This window comes from Halichoerus grypus, chromosome 12, assembly GCF_964656455.1.
Source record: "Halichoerus grypus chromosome 12, mHalGry1.hap1.1, whole genome shotgun sequence".
Lineage (NCBI taxonomy): Eukaryota > Metazoa > Chordata > Mammalia > Carnivora > Phocidae > Halichoerus > Halichoerus grypus.
The window spans coordinates 98802310-98824950 of record NC_135723.1 but is presented as its reverse complement, the minus strand read 5'-3'; the positions used below and the strand labels follow the sequence as shown (position 1 = coordinate 98824950).

General features: G+C 43.4%; 1 protein-coding gene across 1 annotated transcript in view; it reads right to left on the bottom strand.

The window, feature by feature from the left end:
• CNTNAP2 (contactin associated protein 2) overlaps positions 1–22641 on the bottom strand; it is a 1879707-nt gene that overhangs the window by 149143 nt on the left and 1707923 nt on the right. Inside the window, exon 19 of the mRNA XM_078059689.1 lies at positions 5265–5501. Coding sequence (XP_077915815.1) covers positions 5265–5501 — 237 coding nt within the window. The remainder of the gene's footprint in view (positions 1–5264; positions 5502–22641) is intronic.

Genomic DNA, 22641 nt, shown 5'->3' with positions numbered 1-22641 from the left:
TTGGCCAGGTCTTCCCTTTTCTGCCTTGTTTTTCCCCCATGAGAGTAATAATTTTTGTTTATATTCTCTGTACTTTATTCCCAATTCCTAGAATATGCCCAATACTTAGTAGTTGCTGAATAAATATGTCTGTTGAATGAATGAATGATAGTCTCCCTGCTTCTGTGCTTTTTTTCTTGCAGAGATATTTCTTCAAAATGCATAATTGATGATTTCACTGGTTCACTAAAAACTCTTCAAAGCCTTCCAGTTGCTCCTAGGATGAAGACATACATTCTTAATATAGTGTATGATGCCTTGTCTGATCTGAGTTCTGCCTGTTATGTTATTTGCAAATGATGCCATTTACTATCTCACTTTTTACATTCAAGCTACCTTGGACTTCTGTTATCCACTAGAAAATACAATTCTTCTTTCTACCCCAGACCTTTGAATATGCTGCTCTCTTTTTCTGAGCTGCTTCTTTCCCCAACCCTCAGTGTTTTACCCTACTTTTTCCCTTTACCCTAACAGCATTAAAAACAATCTATTATTTGGGACTGAACAGGAGACGATTAGACAGTTGTTTGGCTACATGCAGAAAAACAAGTTGACTGTCTTGAGTTTTTATTCCCTCCTTCTCGTGCTTGGACCGTGTATAATCACAGCCAGTTCTCTTGAATATACAGCTATATTCATTCATCATTTATTTACTCATTTCTTCAGAACACATTTATTCAGTGCTCATGAAAAGCACTGTTGAATCCGATTTTTCAAGACCTGAATGTGGGCTGTCTGGCTGGCTAGCCGTGCAGAGTCCACCTCTAAGACACACGTCCATCTCTAACCCCTTGTGTCTGGCCCTGGGGATACAAAGAGAAGAGAGAGCAGGCCCCGCCTTTGAGGGCTAGAGGTCAGAGGAAATGGTCATCATACAAAAAAAACCCAGACCTTTTCCTCCCTACTGTCTTTGTCATTGGTCCCGTTATGTTCCCCAGCTCATTAAAATCAGTATTAAGCTGTTTTCAGTATTTTTTCTCTTTTCTGGCTTTCTTTGTAAACATGATTTAAAAATTCTGTAACTGCCTCACTTAATGGCAACTGCAATGATTTGCTTTGAGAAAACAGACGAGTTGGAATGTTAAATCTATATGTAGTGGATATCCATAAACAGTAATGGCAATTTTCTTGAATAATAATATTTAAATGATATATTTATTCCTTTCAAATAATAGTACACGAGAACCACTAAATGATGGTCGGAGAATATTAATATTTTCCATTAATATAAAATATTATTAAAATGGAAAAATACTTCACTTCCTGCATCTCATGTTCATTTCCCAAGTGAATTAAAGAGGTTGTAAGGGACTGCTTTTTTATTGGCTGCAGCAAACAATGTGCTTAACAGATTTATTCTCTCCTGGCCTTCATCATTATCATCAGCAAACACTTACGGAGCACCTATTGTAGGCAGGAGACACAGAGCTGGGGGCTCCTCATCTCACTGGGAAGACAGGGCATATTTATAACAAAGACAGACAACAATACACAAAGTGCCAAACAAATGTCATTGAAAGTAAGTGGACTAGGAGTCTAAAGTAAGGAGAAGTCATTGAAAGGAGGTGAGACTCTATCTGGATCCAGAATGAAAGGCAGGTGTTAGCGCCCGGACGAAGATGGAGCTCCTCCAGGTAAGGGAGCAGGGTGATAGGCGGGGGCACAGGTGTCACGTGAGCTTGGGGAATAATGAGGAAAAGTAGGGATGTGTGGCACGCACACGTGGCAGGATGTAGATTAAATCCGTGGGCTGTGGATAGTAGTAACGGCTAACACTTCCGTAGCGTCTGCTAACACATAGACTGCATGGGGATAGGGTCGTGCTTTACACTTACTGACTCATTCCATTTTCACAACACCCCCATGAGGCAGGCGCTATTTTAACAGAAGAGGGCCCTGGGCATAGGGGGGCTAACTGCCCATGATCACAGTCCCACAACCTGCACAGGGCAGAAGCAGATTCAAACCCAGACGTTCTGGTTCTACACTCGGAGCTCTCACCTGGTGTTTTCACCCTGGAGCTTGGCAGGTTAGTGGGCTTTGGGATTTCTCCTGCACTTACTGGGAGGAGGAGAGCCCGACTAAGCATGATGAGGGACACTGCATATGAAGACCCTGGTGGGTAAGAGCGAGGGGGGAAGGACCGGAAGCAGAGAGAGGGATGGGTCTGAGGCACACTGCTATTCCATGAAAGGCTAACAGGTGCCAGGAGATGGGCACCCCTCAGACCTCGGCAGACCCTCGGCAGGCCGGGCTGCTGGGGTCCCTGGGTTGGTGGCCTCCCAAAGACAAATGGCCTCGTCCATTTACTCAAGTGCCATTTCAAATGTAATAACCTATGTGTGCCATGGCAGGAACAATGTCAGGAAGCACTGAATCAGAAGACGTTTTCCAGGAGACCAGCAGTGGGGAAGAAAAGAAAGAGATACCCCCGAGGGACACGGTGTGACTAGACTCTGCAGGATTTGTTTGCCTGAGTGGCCCCCCAAAGGGGAAGGATGGCGCATTTGTGAATGACAGCATACTCGGGAATTCAGGTGTCTGGAGGGGGCATCACTGGCAGAAGCAGAGGGTCTGGAGGAGGGACCAGTTTTGGGGGAACCATAATGGTGATACGGCTTTCAATATGTTAAGTTTGAGGGGTGCCAGGGCAATTAGTTAAGACTTTCTAGTTTTTAATTTTTTTCCTGATATTTTGGCATAGTCCTTATTGATTTTTTTTCCTGGAATGCTTTCTTCTCATTTTTCTAACTTTAAATATCAATTAATAAAAAACAAAGTCTTTGAAATGTGAAAAAAACACATTTTCATCAGCAGTTTGAAGATGTCCTTGCAAAGTTAGAAAAAAACCAACTGGTCGTGCTTTCCAAATGTGCTGAGAGTGTGCTAGAGATCTCTGCCTTATGGAGAGAGTGGTAGAGGTCTCGGGGCCTGGAATCAGACATCTGAGCTTAGAAATTCTGGTTTTGCCTCCACCAGCTGAGTGTGCAAGTCACTTAACCTCTCCATACCACAGTTTTACCATCTGTTGACAGGGAATAAAGAATGATATCTACCTCGTGGTTGTGTGGCTTGTAGGAATTAATGCGTGTGCAACATAGCACACCGTCGGGCATCATTAAATGGTAGCACCGATATGGAACTGATTACTCAAAACCCTTGCACACGATGAACGTGCATGGATACCAGCATGAGCGCTCACGGAGACGGGGCTAGGTTATGGGAATGTGAGTTACTGATATAGTTATTGATATCGGTACCAACATAGTTACCGAGTATACGGATAAAATTTAGTTGGGGACTAAATTTTAATGTGGCAGTGACTTAAGTAGTAGACAATACAGCATCTTCTGGGACATGTTCATGATGTCTCGATGAGCCATATGTGAGAACCACCTCACCTCGGTGAGGGCACCGAGAGGCTGGGGCTTGTGGGTGGAGAACATCAATGGATTAAAAATCGATTTAACCTGATCCAGGAGAAGTAAACTCAACTTGTGAACTTCTGGAAAGCCGGGGTTATGTCCTTTTTTCTTCTGCTTTCTCATTGATTTTACTTAGTATCTTTTCTGATTACAACAGTGACGCTTGCTCATTGTGAGGATTTGACATTTATAAAAGAGTATTACTGAGGAGAAGCAAATCGACCAGCAAGAGGCACCTTGTGCTCATGTTATTGCTTTTTGGTTTCCATCCATATTTTTCATAGATCTAAGCCGATATTGTATAGTCAAGGCTCTATCTTGCCTTTTTTTTCTTTCTCTCTCTTTCTTTCTTTCTTTCTTTCTTTCTTTCTTTCTTTCTTTCTTTCTTTCTTTCTTTCTTTCTTTCTTTCTTTCTTTCTTTCCTTCCTTCCTTCCTTCCTTCCTTCCTTCCTTCCTTCCTTCCTTTCTTCTTTTTGGTTTAACATTGTATTACATAATTTTTTTTCTCCGTACTTTTTTCTCCATTGCTACCCACAAATATTATTCTTAATGGATACATAATATTCCTTAAAATGGTGACTCCCTCTTTTACTAACCATTTTACTACAGTTGAACTTGTAGGTCTTTCCTAATGTTTATTTTTATAAATAACACTAAGAGGAACATTCTCAAGCTGCATCTTTGTCTGATTTTTGACTTACTTCTTTAGGAATAATTTCTGAACGGAAAAATCTTAGGAAATATTCCCTCTGCTCCCAATCTTTTTAACCAACAGTGAATGGACCAGAGAAGCTTAAGAATTTACTATGTTTTAAAACGCAAGCTGACCTGGGTTTGTAATAAGAATTTTTGCTCCCACAGAAGATAATCTTGATCTTTAAGAAGTCTTAGCTTTTTAAAGAAGTTTATACTCAGTGCAGAGCTAGGAGGTGTGGGCAATGAGAGAGGCTGTCTCCACATTCTCAGCCCATGTCATCTCTCTGGGAAGTGAATGAGAGAGATTTGCTCCCTGATCAACCTACAATATTCTTATTTGTGAAAAAGCGATCTTCTAAGTGTGTCAGTATTCAAGTTTTCTGAGAGGAATGGCCCCCTCAGTGTTGGGCACGCTCCTGTGTTTCAGAACTGCTCAGACTTCTCTTAAAGGTCGTAAGTGCACTTGTCTATTTTCACAAGACACTGATTTTAGTCTCACTCTGACCCTCTCGCGCTCCATGCGTATTTGGAGATCACGATGGTCCCAGACATTCAAGTGTAAATATGCTCCTGCTTTAACCAACCCTTACGCCAGGGATATATTTTATGAATGTAAAATTCTGAGAGGGCTTAGGAATGAAAACATCTCTGGTTTTCTATTTCTATTGAAAGCTACATATGTTCTGTAGGAACCTACTGATACGTTATCATAAATCAGGATAACTCATTGGTTTATGTTAAATGAATTTTACTACTTCAGAGCTCATCTCTATTTAGTACAGCAGTGCATGTATTCATTTGACGGGAATAAAAAAATCATCATTATACATACGAAGCAATCTCATATTCGTGTAATACTAATACGCTTCCCATAAAGAACTTGACATGCCTGAGCAACATTACTACTATGACACACTGCTAGGAGGCACTCAACTGACAAGTAGCTTTTTTGGCTCTCATGTAGAGAAATGAGGTTCAAAGTATTTGGATGACTTGCTCAACGTCCTGGGGAAAATAAAGGACAAGACCAGAGCAATCCAGACCTTCTAGAACATTCGGTTCACCCAACATTAAATAGCAGAGGCTAGGCATCCTTGTCCTTACCGGCAGGTTTGATGAGAACGGCCAAGAAGTCTGTTGTGAAGGAGCTGACGTAGAGGAGAATGCAGGGCGCCTTGGAGGTACTGAAGCTGAAGTGGATCCCCTCATGGGCCAGATCGGGAGGGGCGCTCTGCTGATCAGGGGAGCTGTCTGACCGGCCGCCCGATTCTTTGCCACTGACCCCCGGTGCCTGGAAGTTGTACCGTAGCCACATTCCCTCTTCAAAAAATGCGCCAACATCTGTTGAAACGAAAAGGGTGGAGGTAATTGACAAATGAAGGGAAATCGGATGCTGATACCACCAACACTTTAAAGTTGGGTAGACGGTTAATTTTGTTGTTCAGGGAAGGCAGGTCCTGCCTCCAGGAGGGGATCAGATGGGGCTACTTTCTATAGAAATGGGCCTTATTTCATCAACATGGATCATCTATCAAAAAAAAAAAAAAAGCATGTAATAGAGCATGGAGATTTGTAAATTAAAAAAATATATTAATAAAAATTAAGAAACTGAAATCATACCAGAAAGAATTTTCATGTACAGGGCTTAGGCCAAATAAATCTAGGTTGAAGAGGTACCCTGAAAATAAAGGCAGTGGTTTATCACAAATACCAATTTAAGGAGCTCACGGGTTGTTCTGGATGTTTGCACAGGAGAGCCCTCGACAAGTCCCTTTGGGCTTTGGGGACAGTGCTTAAAATCATAAGATGTGAAGTTTGAGAGGACTGGCTTCAAATATGACCATTAATTAATTACTTTGTGGCTTTATAGGAAGTTATTTAACCAATTGCTTTAGGCCTCAGTATTTCATAGGTGAAAGGGAGAAAATAAAAGATAATATGAAATGATCAGCACCAAGGAAATAGTACCTATTATTATTATTATTATTATTGGTATTATTATGAAATTAGAACAGTCACTAACCCTTCATTGGTCTCTGTCGACGGTCTACTCATTGCGAATTGGTTCCTTTTTTATTTTAAGATTTTTAAAAATTTTTTTGAGAGAGAGAGAGAGAGAGAGCACGAGCGGGGGCAGGGGCAGAGAGAGAAGCAGACTCTCCGCTGAGTAGGGAGCACAATGCAGGGCTCGATCCCAGGACCCCGAGATCATGACCCAAGCTGAAGGCAGACGTCCAACCGACTGAGCCACCCATGCGCCCGCTAATTGGTTCCTAATCACTTCCTGGCAGACCAGCTCCTCTGTTGATTCTCCCATTGTTAAATTACCTCCTACCTCAGCACGAAAGGCTGAGGTTCCCTATCAAGCTTTGTTTGGTCTTCCCAGTTACTGTTCCTTTGCCCTCTGCAGGTGCCCTTCTGGAAGGCTTTCTCAAACTTCATTGCCTGTGGATCGGGTTATGCTCACACAACATTTGACATCCACTAGATCAACACTATGCAGAATATATTTTGGGAAACACAGCATTATGTTGTCATTAATAGGAGAGGACAAATCCAAAAGGATTTTTACACCTGGAAATTTGGAAGTTTGTTCTCGTTAAATAAGTCTCGAATAGAGTTGGCACAGCATAGAGAATCAGGGTCTGGAATCAGGCACCTGTGGGTGGATCTGGGCTCTGTTAACCTGCTAACCGACCTGTTAACCTGTTAATCAGCCTGCAATGTGTGGGACTGTCTTACATAATTAAGAACTGTCTTGCTCAAAATGCCAAAAGTACCTTTGATGGGAAACACATACTTAAACAATACTTAATCCACACTAGCCACTGAAGGACTCACTGGGATGTCAGACATATAAAATAATGTTGCCGTCACCCTTGAGACCTTTCTGTCCAGCAGTGGGCATGGGAGGACACATGTCAACAATTTGAAGTCCTTCTGGTGAGTGTTATGGAGGTTCGCTCAGCAGGTTATGTGATAAGAACCCCCATCTCGCTGCCTGGAGGATCCTGAGTTGGCTTTCCCGTGCTCTCAGCAAACATCTGTGGAGTGCCGTCCGCACGCCAGGCACTCTGCTGGGCGCCGAGGTTACCATCCCTGCGCCCAAACAGCCCTTGATCTAGGGGATTCTAGGCATCATCGGAAGCAGTGTGGTGGGCGCAGGACCAGGTAATTCCGGGGCTCTGGAACACGAGGGGCACCAGCCCCATCTCCAGGGGCCGAGGAAGACATCTCGGGGGAAAAGGCATGGAACCTGGGACCCAAAGAGCCAGCAGCAGTAGCTTTGTAAAGGTGGAAGGAAGACCAGCTTTGCAGCTGAGGGAGAAGCACACGTCAACAGTTGGAGTGGAGATCGTGCAACAGAGCATCATGCCTCGGGTGAAAGTCATAGACTCTTTTTACAACATCAGTTGTTAATACAAGACTCATTAGTGCCCCACTACATTTGAGGTTGGGTGTCGAGGAAACAATGAAGGAAAAGGAGGTGATCCCTGCCCTCAGCAGCTCAGAGCCTAGTGGGACAGACGGACATTCTGTGACGTCTCTGAGCTGCTGTGACGGATGGCAGGGCTGCGTGGGGGGAAATCAAGGAGAGCAGGCAGGTCCGGTCCCCTGCAGCAGACATGCCAAGGGGTTCCCTTTGCCACAGAGAGGGTCTCCCAGAGGATGAGGGGTCATTATCTGAGAACCTGTTTGGGCCATGCAGGAGAGAAAAGATGGATCTGGCACCTGGAGGGAGCAGGGAGAAAGGCTCGAGATCCAGGCCAGAGTCCGAACAAGCCAGAGGCAGACAGAAAGGGACAAGGTATAGGACAAGATAAACGTGTGTGGCACTTGAAACTCAAGATCAAGGCATGAAGAACCTGGGCCTACGGAGGGGTTCTGGGCAGCAGAGGCCGAGGAAGCAGGTAAAGCCTGGAGGCCCCAGGCACCTAGTTGCCACGCATCACCAGCAAGATCCTGGGCTTCCCTGAGCCAGACTCTCTCCAGTCACCGCACTTCCAGAGCGGGGGCCCAACCAAGTCCCCGATAACGTTTCTCTGTAAAAATGCTGGTCCCCAGGCCTAGCTCCGGAATTTAGCTCAGAGGGCCTGACTCAGAGGGTCTTGAGAATCAGCATGCATAACAGACTCCCAGACCATGCTGGTGCACACAGGAGTCTGAGATCCTGGGAGCCAAAGCCGAGGGGGGAGAGCGCAGTAGCCGAGTGGGCGTCGGGCCGAGAGAGGACGCGCTTTTCAGCTCCAGTGGCGACCACCCTTCCAAGGCAGATCATGAAGAGAAATTCAGAAAGCGAAGGATTTTAGATAAATCGAAAAATATGCCACCGAGAAAACTTTTGGTGTGTTTTAGAGTCATCGTTATAAAGCTTTATGGATTCATGTCAGTTTTGGAGGAAGGAAAATACCATGCTTAAAAGTGTTATTCTGAAACCACATCATAAACCAACTGTTAAACCAGGGCCTGGGAGTGCTGTGAACCATTTCAGTTTCGAAGTGGCATATTTATAGCCATCATTTCAGTGTTTCAGGCAGCTTTAAGGAAATGCCAAATCAGGCTGTGTAATATCATTTAGGAAGGGAATACTCCCATCCCTCCTGAAGGAATAACTAAAATTAACACTAATTTAACAAGCCCCAAATAACATCTTTTCCCTCATTGGATGATCAAAATTATTGATGTAGAATGCTAAGATAGGATAGCTTAAGTTTTAGGATATTCATTTTTTGGATAAAAAAATGATAAATTTGGAGTCTCGTTATTCTAAGATGTATTACAAAAGAGATTTGTGGAATTATATCATGTTTCCCAAAATTCCGAGCCACAGTCCGCCACCTGGAGATTCAGGATCGTAAGGATGCCAGGAACCTTGGGGCAGGCAAGCAACCGCGTCGTAATCATTTCTTGGTTCTCGAAATGGACCCCTGATTGACAAAAAGAAGCGTGCAAATATTTGGAATAAAATCCACAAACTGTCCATTCCAGAATAATTCCACAGATATTCTTGCCCTCTTCTGACCAAGTCCCTGATGTTTACCATGGAGAAGCAAATAGCTGGTACTCACCCCGTTATTAAATTGCTCCTCATCTCTTCCTCCTAATGCTCAATAATTCCATTTCTTTTTGCCTTTTCGCTTAGGCTATATTTTGCAACCTCTATTTTAAAAATCAACACGAATCTTTTCATTCTCTCACTTCCCCACAAGGACCCAGAATTGAAAGTCCCTAACCCACACAGGGGCTCTTTTCCAAAAGTTTACTTTAAAGTCAGTAACTTGCAACTTGGAAATACTTCCCCATTGAAACCATGCTTTAAGTGATGGGTAGTTTGCCAGGAGAGTCCACAAATGCTGAGTAATTCTGGACGGGTCATGAAAGAGAATGGAAGAGTTGTCATCGTGCACTAGTAAATAAAACAGAAATAGCAACAACAAGAGTTAAGGTTGATTCTGAATGTGAGAATTCCAGGGAACTCTGCTCACACAAGGATTTCGTCTAACTGACGTAGTGGTATGCTGGTAAATCTTAAGTAACTGGTTCTCTGCTATAAATCAGGGGAGGCCCTGATTTATAGTGTTGGCCTATTCCGCTGGTGTAAACGTTCCCACCACGGCTGAGTTCAAGCTGCCAACACATCACTAAATACGGAGTTGAGAGGAGATGTTCACAGGTGATCTCCCAGCCTGTGTGAACTGCCTCCAGTGCGTGATCTCACTCAGTCACTGAGCCAGTCATTCGAGCAAACCACATGTATTGACCGTAACTGGGTGGCTCAAACAACAGAAGTCTATTTTCACCGTTCTGGAGGCTCTAAGTCTAAGATGGAGGTGCCAACTGATTCCTTTCCTGGTGTGGGCTCTCCTCCTGGCTGGCAGACAGACGTGTTCTTGCTATGTACTCATATGGCAGAGAGAGAGAGAGGGAGAGAGAGAGGGAGGGAGAGAGAAAAGGGAGAGAGAACTAGATCTCTGGACTCTTCCTCTTCTTAGAAGGACACCAACCCCATCATGGGAGCCCCACCCTCATGACTTCATCTAAACTGAAGTACCCCCAAAAGCCCCATCTCTAAATACTGTCCCATTGGGGGTTAAGGCTTCCACATAGGAATCTGGGGGAACACAAACATCCAGTCCATACCAGAAGGCTTCTTGCCTTTTCTTTTCTGCTGTAAAGAAACACTTTTAATATTTGCTTACTCCTTCCTGCCTTCCACAGTTCTCTTCTATCTTGTCCTAGGACCCTGGATCCTGAAAGCTCTGCACTTCATAAGAAGTTCTACAAAATCCAGGAAGAACTGCTGGGGATCGGACACTGGACTACAAGGAAACACAGACCTGAGCCCCAGCCTCAGGGTCATTCAAGCTTTTTCACAGCTGTCTTCCATTGTCCAGAATGGTCATTCTCATGAACTGCTTTTTAATGAATCTTCTAGTAAAAAAGTTAAATAAATGCTGTGGCGCTCTGATCCTAGACACCTTGGCCATCCCCCCTCAGCACATATCTTGAATCTGCATTAGACCTGGCTCCTTCTGTGGTAATCTGCAGGGCCCAGCTCTCCTTTAACTCGCTTTCTCTTGTATTCCCAAGGCCCTGCTATCCTGAAATACAACCAGTTTCTCTCCTGGCCTTACACTGGCAAAAATCTGCTTTTTATCCCCAAGTGTGCCGCTCTGAATTTCCCTCCTGAATTTTTTATTCTGTTTCTTTGATGTTTTCTCCCATTGACTATACTCGTTTTGGACTAACAGCATTGGGCCAGGATGGGTTAATGTTCACCCCTACTGGTTCTGTTTCCCCAGGTGGATAGTATCTTTTGTAACCACTTTCCCCACACTCTCCCTAAAGGCCAGGTTACTTGCAGGTCAGTTTCTATGTAATAAGCTTCAAGTGTCTGAATCTGCACAAGGGTGAGAAAATACTGAAGAAAAATCTCTTAAGTTTGAGCCTGAATGGCATGAGCTGCCCATGAGATACAAGTGTAGAGTATATTACTTTAAACACATCAATAAGCTACATGATCTAAGACTTGACCACGTGGGAGCCAGGGGGCCTCCTTGCTTGGAGTTTAAGAGCTAATAGAACTGAACAACTTTGCTTGAGTCTTAGGTGGGAAGATAGTTTGCATCCAGAATTTCCAGGGTCATGCTCCTGAAACTGTGTTAATAAGCATTACTGGAAAAAATGGCAGTCAACAGGTTAGAACACTCTAGAAAGAGTAAGTGAGGTGAGGACTCCATTGCAGTAAGCTCCATCTGACACATGTAGTCAGGGATTAATGTGTGTATGTGGAAGGCAGGAATCCAAAGGTGTGGGTTTAGTCCTGGCTTTGCCACCAGCCAGCTCTATGGCCCTGGTCCAGCAGGTTATTTAATTGCTGTAGGCTTTAAATCATTCCCATCTTAAAGAAATCCTCCCTTGAATATACATCTTCCTCTGGCTAGCAACCAGTCTTTTTCATACATTCTTTTTTTTTTTTTTTTTTTTAAGATTTTACTTATTTATTTGAGAGAGACAGAGAGAGCGTGCAAGAGAGAGCACGAGTGTCTGGGAGGGGCAGAGGGAGAGGGAGAAGCAGGCTCCCCACCGAGCAGGGAGCCTGACGTGAAGCTCAATCCCAGGACCCTGGGATCATGACCTGAGCTGAAGGCAGATGCTTAACCAAGACTGAGCCACCCAGGCACCCCCTGATTTGCAGTTTTAAACGATCATTCTGGCTGAATGGATTGGTATGAGAGAAGAGTGTTAAACCTAAATTTCATCCTTAAACTTAAATTTCATCCTTTTTCTTAAAATTTGGACTATCACTGGGTGTGTGTGTAGGGGGCTGGTCACTAGATACATTTCAGGGAATCTGTAAATCTTCTGAAACTTTGGGCAAAAACGTGTACGCATTTTTCTGCGGGGAGGGTTAGTAGTTTTAATCAGATTTCATGACTTCATCCTCAACAGTTTAAGGAAAAACAAGAAAAATTAATTCGCTCAGAAATGATGCCCCGAGATGCTCTGTGTGCTTAGGCTCTGTGCTAGACGCTGCCTCCACTTCCAGGGTGGTCTTCATCACCCTCATTATCTGGCCCTGCTCCCTCCTCAGCCGCATCTCCCAGTCCCCGAGTCCTCTGCCTTTGGTCTGGACAGACTGGGTTACTTGCGTTGGGCCCTTCTTCCTTCCCAGCCGGCTCTCCCCGCCTTCCATTCTCGTCCCTATTCGCGCTCCCGGCAGGTGTCTGCGCCACTTCCTTTCCTAAGCTCCTCCTCAAGTGTCCTCACGGCTCTTTGCTCTAACTTGAGTCTGCCAAGTGCAACCCTGTCTGCTTTTAATTTAGTAAACATTTCTTGGAACCTCACTATATGCCAGGCCCGTGCTGATAACAAAAGCAAACGTGAGGACTCTGCCCTAAAGAAGTTCACAGTCGGTTGGGAGAAAAACGCATCATTAGAATACAGTCAGTGTGAGATCCAGAATAACAGAGGAGAAAGAAGTAGCAGGAGGAGAGAAAGATCGGCTCTTTCTGTGTGGAAGTCTGGGCTTCTTCACGAAGAAGGGGACAGTGAATATGTATTTGCAAGATGTGCAGGGCGGGCAAGGCACTCCCAGTGTGGGGAAAAGCGTGGCCGAGTCGTGTTCTGGAAATGACATCAGAGCTTCGCAACCTCCGCTGTGCTTTTTAAAAAACTACCTAAGGCAAACTCTCAGAAAATCGGATTTAACTGGTCTGGGGAAAGGCCAGCCTGTTGGCATATTTCACCGTTTTCTCAGATCCCTGAGATGGGCAGCCCAGGGCGGAGCACTGCTCCTGTAGGTCGTTGGGTATGACCTGGTGTGAAATGTGGGGTGATGTGTGGCCACGACCTGCCGCTGGAAAATAAGGCAGGATGGAGGCTACGGAGGGTCTTGAGTTGCTTCTTTTTAAAATTTTTAGGAGAACAATATACTTTGAAGTCATTTCAGATTTACAGGAAAGTTGCAAGATTAGTACCAAGAACCATATCCTCCATATTCAGATCCCCTAACTTTTAACATTTCACCATGTTTGTGTGTGTGTGTGTTTAGGCTTCTTCATATATACATAGGAAGTATATATGATGTATACTATATTCTAATTCCTGAACTGTTTAAAAGCAAGCTGGAGTGAGGAAATCAACATTAACATAACCCTATTCTCCCAATATTGTCTCATTTCTGGAAAAACAGATACACAGACACAAATATTTGTATGTACACACAAATAGTTTTGGAAAACCACTGTGAGGCTATATGTATATGGATGTATACACATATTTCCATGTAGAAATTTTTTTTTTAAAGCAGCAGCCAGCACAGGGGGCCCAGCTCTTTCATACTGGAAAGGGAAGAGGAGAGAGAGGGAAAGCAGATGAGGAGGTTGGAAGTTGAATGCCTTGTTTATGCATCTGGCAGTTCACTAAAATGTACGCTTTTGAGGATAAGAGTAACCTTAGCCAGGACCTGGCCTTCAGCAGAAACACAATTAATATTTATTGAATTGAGTTGAACTGTATTTGAATTTTTTTTTTTTTTTATACCAACACTATATTCAACTAGTAGGTCCACACTGTCTTTTCTCAGTTGACATTTCTCGGTTTCATTCCTTTTGAAAAGTGGGCTTCTTGGGGCGCCTGGGTGGCTCAGATGGTTAAGCGTCTGCCTTCGGCTCAGGTCATGATCTCAGGGTCCTGGGATCGAGCCCCACATCGGGCTCCCTGCTCAGCGGGGAGCCTGCTTCTCCCTCTCCCTCTGCCTCTCTCCCTGCTCATGCTCTCTCTCTCTCTCTCTCTGTATGTCTGTGTCTCAAATGAATGAATAAAATCTTAAAAAAAAAAAAAAGTGGGCTTCTTGAGAGCAATGTCATTCCGTCAACTTAGCCATTGTCATTAATTACAAAACAGTTTATTAATCGAAGTTTACAAGATGTATTTAGAATAATACATCCAAAAGCACTGAGTGATTTGCAACTTAACAGATGGTCTTCATTTTGACTACTTTTTCTTCTTTTCATTGGCTTAGTAAGCTGGAACCTATTTGGACAGACTGGTCAATTGCTTGACAAGCATTGGTGGAAAAAGTCCCCCAGTGACCTCTGTCTTATTTCACCTCTGCTCTGCTAACTTCATAGTCTGCTATGGAGTTGTTGCTTTTAGGAATCACATTATTTGCTTAATTATTTATTTGTAAAATTATCTAAGTACATAATTTGTGCCTTTTTCAGACACTACGTGGTTTCTATTCATTCTGTTGATAAGTAGCAAGTTGCTTCTTCTTTGCTCTTCACTTAACACTAAACATCCCAAATTTTCTTGCTTGCTCAGCTGATCTGATGAGCCAAATAGAATTCTGGACGGTAAGGACTCCTGAGGACAAGTGCTGCTTTTCATTCACTGTGGTAGCTCCAGGATCTAGTAGAGAGAGGCACTCACAGAAAGTTTGTTGATTGAGTGAGTGCCCTTTTGACTTGGAGCCAGATACATATTTATATGCCACAAGGAAATGAGCTTCTCTTGAGTTCCTGTGATGTGTCAGTCACAATATGCAATTTTCATATATTATCTTATTTAATAAATTATTTAACAGCAACACTTTTGACATAGATGTTATCATCCCCATTTTACAGATGAGGTAACTGAGGCTTAGGGGAATAATTTGCCCAAGGTCATCCTACTAATCAGGAAGGGACAAATACAGATTTTCTGGACTTCAGAGCCCATGCTTTCTCCTCTCTCCCAGCCACATGTTAGCAAGTTCTAGCTGTTTTCATAGAATTCCACAAACTGATATATCACCCTGGCCAATTGTTCAAAGACGGAGTTTGAGGACACAGGTTTCTGGTATTTAAGTCTTTGGTCTTATGTCTGGTGTAGATGACTGTGGTTCAGGAAGTGAGAATGTCCCTGTTCCCAACTTACTCATTTGCTTTTTCTGCTGTCACATTCCCCTCCAGAAACATAGCTCAAGAGCCACATACATCACTTTTTTAAACTGTTATGTTTCCCTCTCTAGTGCCATCTCTTTTGTTCCATAGTTTGGGGAAGGCATAAAATTCTCATTTTTCAATAGTCCCAAGTAGAACAGAATGCCTACAGATATAACGCTGTTCTAATGGTGCCTCTGGGTTTAGAAATCACGGTGACCATGGATGGTGTTTTCAAATGCACGCTGCCTGCCCATTCCTGATTTCATTCTAATTGGAGCTGGCCCACTGGAGGAGAGAAGGAAGCCTTAGGTGTATGCGAAACCAGCCTCAGCTTAACCGGTTGCCTCCTGAAAATTAGAGAAACCAACCATGTGAGTCTTTCCATGTCAATGAAAAAAAGAAAATCTTGAAGACAAACTGTTTTTAATGAATTCAGTCACAAGGTTAAAAAAAAAGAGTGCTGCACTTGGCAGTTGGAAGAAATGGCGTACAAATTAAACTTTCAAGGCTGGTGAGCATTAATAGATAATGGTTATGGGATCATAAGGCAGAAAGACATAAACAGTGAGATAAAGCAAACCCTCACAAGCACGACAGTTTAAGTGAAATACTAGGTGTTTTAAGACTCTGGGCCGTCTCTTTCTTGCCGTCTTGGTGAAGAACTGTATGCCTTTCTCTTTAGTCGTGGTATTTAGTGAAAGCACGTGGCAACCACAGTCTGATCATCAAAAACACACGTTCCAAATGACATTCACTTTGTACTTGTTTTTATTCTGATGTTTGACTATCATTTGGACATTTTGAGAACAGAGAGACAAGCTGAACGCATCTCCGGAGTGGTTAGGAAGTTGATGGGTTTCTGCACCTCTGTCGATGTGGGAATTGGAGTATCACTGCTTACACAGAATCACATCACCTGGATCCAGGGTGCCTCCCCACTTCCTCTAAAGCTCAGTGCCAATTATACCAGGGTTTAGCACTTAAGGAGAGTTAGGAGCTATGTTATTTAGCTTTACAACGTCTCGAGGGACACGTTATTGAGATTTACAGAGAGGGGAATGGAAACTCAGAGAAGGTAAGTAGCTTGCCTACGGTCACACATCTAGCAAATTCTTACTACTACTATGTTGTGCTGTCTTTCAATGCTTTCTACTCAGACTTTACCTGGAAGAAAGATCTAACAAAGCAATTTAGCATTTTTCTTAAAAAAAAATTACTGGGGCACGTGGGTGGCTCAGATGGTTAAGCATCTGCCTTTGGCTTGGGTCATGATCTCAGGGTCCTGGGATCGAGCCCCGCATCAGGCTCCCTGCTCAGCGGGGAGTCTGCGTCTCCCTCTGCCTCTCCCCCTGCTTGTGCTCTCTCTCTCCGTCTCTCTCAAATGAATAAATAAAATCTTAAAAAAGAAAAAGTTACCCTGGAGGGTGGTAACAGGGTACGTGTGTTTTGAAGGTTTGGGAGACTGAGGGCTATGGTTCCAATGCAAGAGGACTCTTTGAAGTGTCCAATAGAAATATAGTGTGAGCCACACTTGTAGTTTTAAATTCTCTTGTAGCCATATTAAAAAAGTAAAAAAAATACTGGGCTAATTTTCATAACATATTGCATTTAATTTAGTGTATCCAAAATATTATTCTTTCAACATGTAATCTATGTAAAAATTACTGAGACATTTTGCATTTATTTTTTTCACCCTAAGTCTTCAAAAGCCACTGAGTAGTTTATGCTGATGGCACATCTCATTTTGAACTAAACCCAGTTCAAGTGCTCAATAGCCACACGTAGCTAGTGGCCACCATCCTGGACAGCGCAGCTAGAGAGTGCATGAAGGGAAAAAATAAAAGCATTTGCCTATTGTTGACTGTTTTTGCCAGCCCCTGGAGAGGCGGTTTCTATACGCACATTAGGATTGTCCTGGAAGTCTAACCACACAGCTGCTTATATTGTGTATCAAGCCATTCAGTTAGAATTTCTGGGGATGACTTTTGGACATGCCCAAGTGAAGGAGGACCTGAAAGAGCTCGTCTGATATATGCTTTCTACGTATCTCTTTCCAGAATCCAGGGAGGTGACACAGGGGAGATCCTGGCGTTTAGGATCCTAGCTGTTTCTTTCCATCAGACATTTGAGTAACAGCTTGGAAACTGTTCCCCGTTTTGAGTTTATTTTAAAGTGATGCAATGAAAAGAGGAGATAATTTAGCCAGAGTGATTTTATAACGTATGTCATATCATGTCACCTCCCTCTGAGCAAAAGCCAAGCCCTTGCCATGCCCGACCACACCCTACATAACCTGGGCATCTTTTCACCATTCCCAAACCCTCAGCTCCCTCTCCCTGTTTCCTTCCATTCTTCCCATTGCTGCTCCCTCCACTCCATCCTCAAAGGCCTCCTTGTGTCCTCAGAGCACCCATATCACACCAAGTTCTAGATGAGGCTCAGATATCAATATTTTTCCACGGGGAGCAACGCTTCTCCAGGGCAGTGTGTGGATTGCATGGCCGTCAGCCTGTCCTCCTAAATATGTCTTCTCTCAATTGAGCTTCTGCTAAGCACTAAGCAGCTGTGAGTTGAAGGTCACATTTTCTAACTAGTACCTTGAACACAAATACTCTGTGAGGCTTTAGACGTCTTCTAAGACAAGGGTCAGAATGCTCTCAGGAAAATTCTGTTGTTTCACAAGGACATATCTGAAGAGATGAGCACTGTACGTTCCTATAGAGGTGGGCCCAGGGAGTAACCAGAAGTAAGAACAAAATATCTTCAACCAGCTTTGATGGTGTGACACCACTTGGGGAGGACATTTGTGGTCGTGATCCTCACAGGGGGGATGCTGGTATTCTACGTGGGAGATTTTGAAGGGCCTGTGGTAGACATTGTCTACCTCAGCCATTAGGAAGAATCCTGAAATGCCTGAGAAGGAGTCACTTTAAAGCATGTAAGGCAATGGATAATCTACATTAGATACCTGATGATTTAAAACCTTTCTGAGATATTCTCACAGATTTTCTTTTTTTTCTTCTTGGGTAATTTTCCATTGCCAAACCTATTACCTCAAAGGCAAATCGCAATATGCTGTCCATCCCTAACCCAAGGTTTCAGAAAAATCCCCCAAAACCCAAACCATAAAAACCCAACAGAGGCTGTCACCTGCCACCCCCGGGGGTGATGCTCTGAGTAGCAGATCACAGCCTTGGTTGCTATAGTCTTGGGTCAACCCCTTTCCAACCCAACTACCATCCAGCACATCAGCCAGCCTGACATTGTTCCCTTAATGTGGAAGTCAGGTGTCTCCTTTTACAGCTTCTGTCAGGTCGAGATCTGTGCCAGAAAAGGACCTGTGGGTTCAGGGACCAGTGGCTCCAGCTGAAAATAACTTTTAGCTTTTCCAGAGCTTCAGGGGAGTCTCAGGTGATGCCCGCACACGTGGAACATGAAGAACTAATCTCTACTGTGTAGGACGGAGGGCAGCCTGAGACGTGACTGACATGCGTCCCGGTTTTAAATGAGCTTTTCAGGTGAGCTGTTTAAGCGGCTTTGCTCGGCTCCTCCTCCTGCCATTAGATTTGGTTTCAAGAGGCAGCTGGTTTTGCCGCACGGCAATGATCGGCTGAGGGCCTACGAGGAGCTGTCAGAGAGCTCCAGTCCGTCAGGACTGCTGAAATACTTTCTTTTAATGTAATTTAATTTTTCTTTTTGTACGTGTGAGTTACTGCTGTGATCAGAAAAATATATCTTTGCTCCGAATGAGACATGCTCTGTCACTGGCAGTAGCTTGGATCGTTTGAACTCCAATGCTTTATTTTTGTGCATTGCTGTTCTTTGGCTGTGAAAATTGTTAAAAAGAATGGATTGACATTTTGGCTTTGTTTCTGGGACTTAAAAGAATTGTTCTAGAGAAAATTTTTCTTGTTGGGTGACTTTTTTTTTTTTTTTTTTTATATTGCTGCAGACTTTTTAAAGGCTCTCTATTTTGTTTTTGTTTTAACATATAGTTTCAGGATTATACAATACACCCAAGGTCTTGTATTGTGGGTTTTTTTTTTTTTTCAAGTAATCCTCCATATGTGGATAAATATGGACAATCAGGGAAGAATTTTAGAAAACCTGGGTTCTAGATCAAGAAATTCTGATAAATATCCCTATAAAAACTAGATCCAAATTATTTTAAAAATATATTTCTGGTCAGGGATACACACTTCTAGTGCTAGTACAAGTCGATGCTATTTGAAGGGAATTTATGGTAAGTTTTTCATGTGAAAGAATAATTTTTCCCTTTGTGCATATTTTATGATGTACATTAATTCAGTAGTACATGTGCAAAAATTTAAAAGGAATATGTAAATGAAGTTATATAAATTGGGACTCATGCTTAACTTTTTTTTTTTTTCCCTTTAGGAACGTAAGTCAAGGACTTAGGGGGACGCGCCATCTAGAAAGAGAGTCTCAGCCCCAGTGGGGCTTCTACCTGTGTCCCTCTCCTGGGCCTGGATCCTGCTGCAAGCTGTTCCACTTTCCTGGAAGAATGTGGATGTGTCCCGAAGCATATTGTCTGCCCTCCCAGTTCCAGTGACTGTCCTCTGCCCTCTGCCTCAAAGAGAAGCTCGTTACCTCTCGGAGAGGATCACAGCTCAGTGGTTAAGGGGAGGGGGGGCATTACAGCGAAGCTATGTCCAAATCTTTGCCACTTAGAGGGACAACCTCAGGCAAGCTACTTCCCTTCTCTGTGTATCACTTTTCCTACTTGTAAAATGGGTTTAGTAAAACCACCTCCCTTCCTGGATTCCTGTGTAGGTGTGTCCATTAATACAAGTGGAATGCTCAGGAAGGTCCCCAGCGTGAGTGCGCTGTCATCTTCGCTGGGTCTCCCTGATCCCCACTGCAAGAAGCCAGTCACCATTCTGATCCAAAGCAGTTCCCTCTACTGACTGCTCTCTCATGGGCCCACTCTGTGCCCCCTTCCAGCCTTCCCGCCCCACCCCACTCGCTGGTCATCCCCACCCTGCTGCTGTGAACTCTCCCATTGCTGGCCACATCTGGAATCAGAAACGTCTAATTATTAGTGGTTGATTTACTTCATTTGGGATTAAGGCACAAGACATTTGCATTGTACTTTCAAAATACAGTTTCCCTTGCTGGGTCTTGACGCTCAAAAACAATTTTAGGGAATTTCATTTGCCATTGCTCCTTGGGATCCTGAAATTGGTCAGCTCTGGGGAAAATTAATCTTATATGTATGTGCAAATGGGAGATTCTCCTAGAAGCTCTTTAAAAATGCTGTTTGCGCTTGTGCTTTCAATTAGTGTTTGCAAAGTTGAGTGACCTGGTACAATGATCAAGACAAAAGTAATTAGATTTGACAGGTCAAATGTTGATGCAGGTATTTTTCGGTAGGTGTTTATAAATTCCTGTTGCCATCTGCAGGGCAGTAGGATGTGCTCTGAATGCCTGAACTTCTGCCCTTTTTTCTCCCAATGGTCTTTGTTGTGGTTCGACTACTCAGTAGTGATTCCTCAGGAAGGAGTTGCTCAGGATGCCAAGAAAATGGAAAAATGAAAGTGGTCTTCAGGTGCCTGGAACAATTTTCTGAGCCTCTCAATTACAGGATATATTAAATTCTGACTTGAATTATTTAATGAGTATCACAGCTTTGGAGTTACTTCATCACTGTGGACTTCAGATTTAAAAAATAGGAGCAAGAGCAAGAGGAAGAAAAAGTCTTTGTGATATTTCATTGCCCAAAGACACAAGCTCAAACAGGATCAATTACATGTTAGTGGGACGCTCATCTGGTTTGGAAAGCTAGTTATCGTCTGGGTTGTGAATTTGACATTGCAGGGCAGGAAACTCTGAGAGGCCAACCAAGACTCCTCTGGAAATAACCTGACCATTTTCATTGTGCTCCTAAGCTGGCCTCTTGTTTTTTACTTATTTTTCCTATTTCTCGTCTAGGGGTGGGGAGCTCACATTAAAAACAAACATTTCCATTTAAATAAAGATAAATAAATACACATTTCCAGAACTAAGAAATTCAATTGTAAAGCTGGTTCTAGAAAATGCTCACTCATGAAATATTTACAAAACATCCACTATGAACCAGGCGTTGCTGGAGACAGCTCCCGTCTTGAAGGGATTTAGAGTCAGACCGTGTGACGGTTGTCTCAGGGGGTGCAAATATAAGAAAGAAAGGAAAGCCATGTCTATTCAGGGGCCCAGAAGAAGTAGTGCTTGACCTGGTGATGGCAGGAGGAGTTGTCAGAGGGTCCTGCCAGTCAGCTGGGGGCTTACTGAGTCCTGATCATGTGCTCAGTGAGTGCATATGGGGGGCCTCGGCTCTCCAGCACTCTATGAGATACTGGGGAGTAAGACGGAAATACAGGAGACAAGAAAATACAAGATGAGATGAGACAAGATAAGACAGTTTGTTATGAAATGTTAAGCACTTTTATACATAGCACAGATCACTCAAGGCTGGAGTCATCTCGGAAGGCATCTTGAAAGAGGCTGTGTTGGAACAAAGCCTCTAGAGGGGAGGTTACTCTTCAGCAGGCAGAGGGAAATGGGAAGGCTACTCTACGTGGGCCAAGTGGGAAGGAGAACCAGAGCCGGGAATGGACAAATGGACTTGGAGCACCGAGCGAGGGTGGGATATGTTGTGATGAATAATGGGAAATAAGGTCGGGCCAGCTAATAGGCTGTAAGGCAGGTGAGACGAGGATGCTAGGCTAGGTGAGGGGAGAGCATTGCACAGCCATGACAGAGAGTGGACAGTAGGAGCACAGGCACGATGGCAGGAGTTAGAAGACCCGAGTTTTGGTCTAGGCTCTGCCACCACCATCTGTGGGGATCTTTTCAGTCCTCAGAGTCCTTGTCCGGGCCACATGATGACTTTTGTGGGCCCTTGGTACATTTGTCTTTTGTGGGCCCTTTCCTCCCTAAAACATTCTGAAAAATTGTATTTTACGACTGCATTGGAATAAAGATGCATACATTAATATCATATACTGAAGTAGTTTTTTCAACCTAAAAGTCAATTTTTTCTTAAGATTTTTAAAGAAATTAACATCTTTTTGTGGGTCCCTAATAGCATTGTGGGTGCTCTGCCCACCCTAGCTAACAGCTGCCTGGTCCTCATCTGTAGCATGGTGGTGATGGGGGTGGCTAGAGCTACATTCTAACACTTTTACCTTCCTCTAAAAGCCTGTGATTCAGTGCACAACCTATCCAGCTGTACAGTACAGTTAGACTGATATCTTCAATAGGTTAATACATTTGATCTGAAAGCAACCACATGGGTAAAACATTTGCAGAAAAAGGAAAGATAATGATATTTTTGTCATTCTAGAATAGTAGGTGAAAATCCTCTCACCCCAAAAGTGTGTTCATCTAAAGAAAAAAGGAGGAAAGAACCTTCATTTTTTTTTTTTTTTAAAGAACCAGACTGGGTTCTTAAAAGAAACATGCTCATTGTTTAAAAAACTCAAACAGCACCAGAAGATTCAAATAACTTATAATCGCTTATACTACTTTTACAGGAAAAAAAAAAAAGA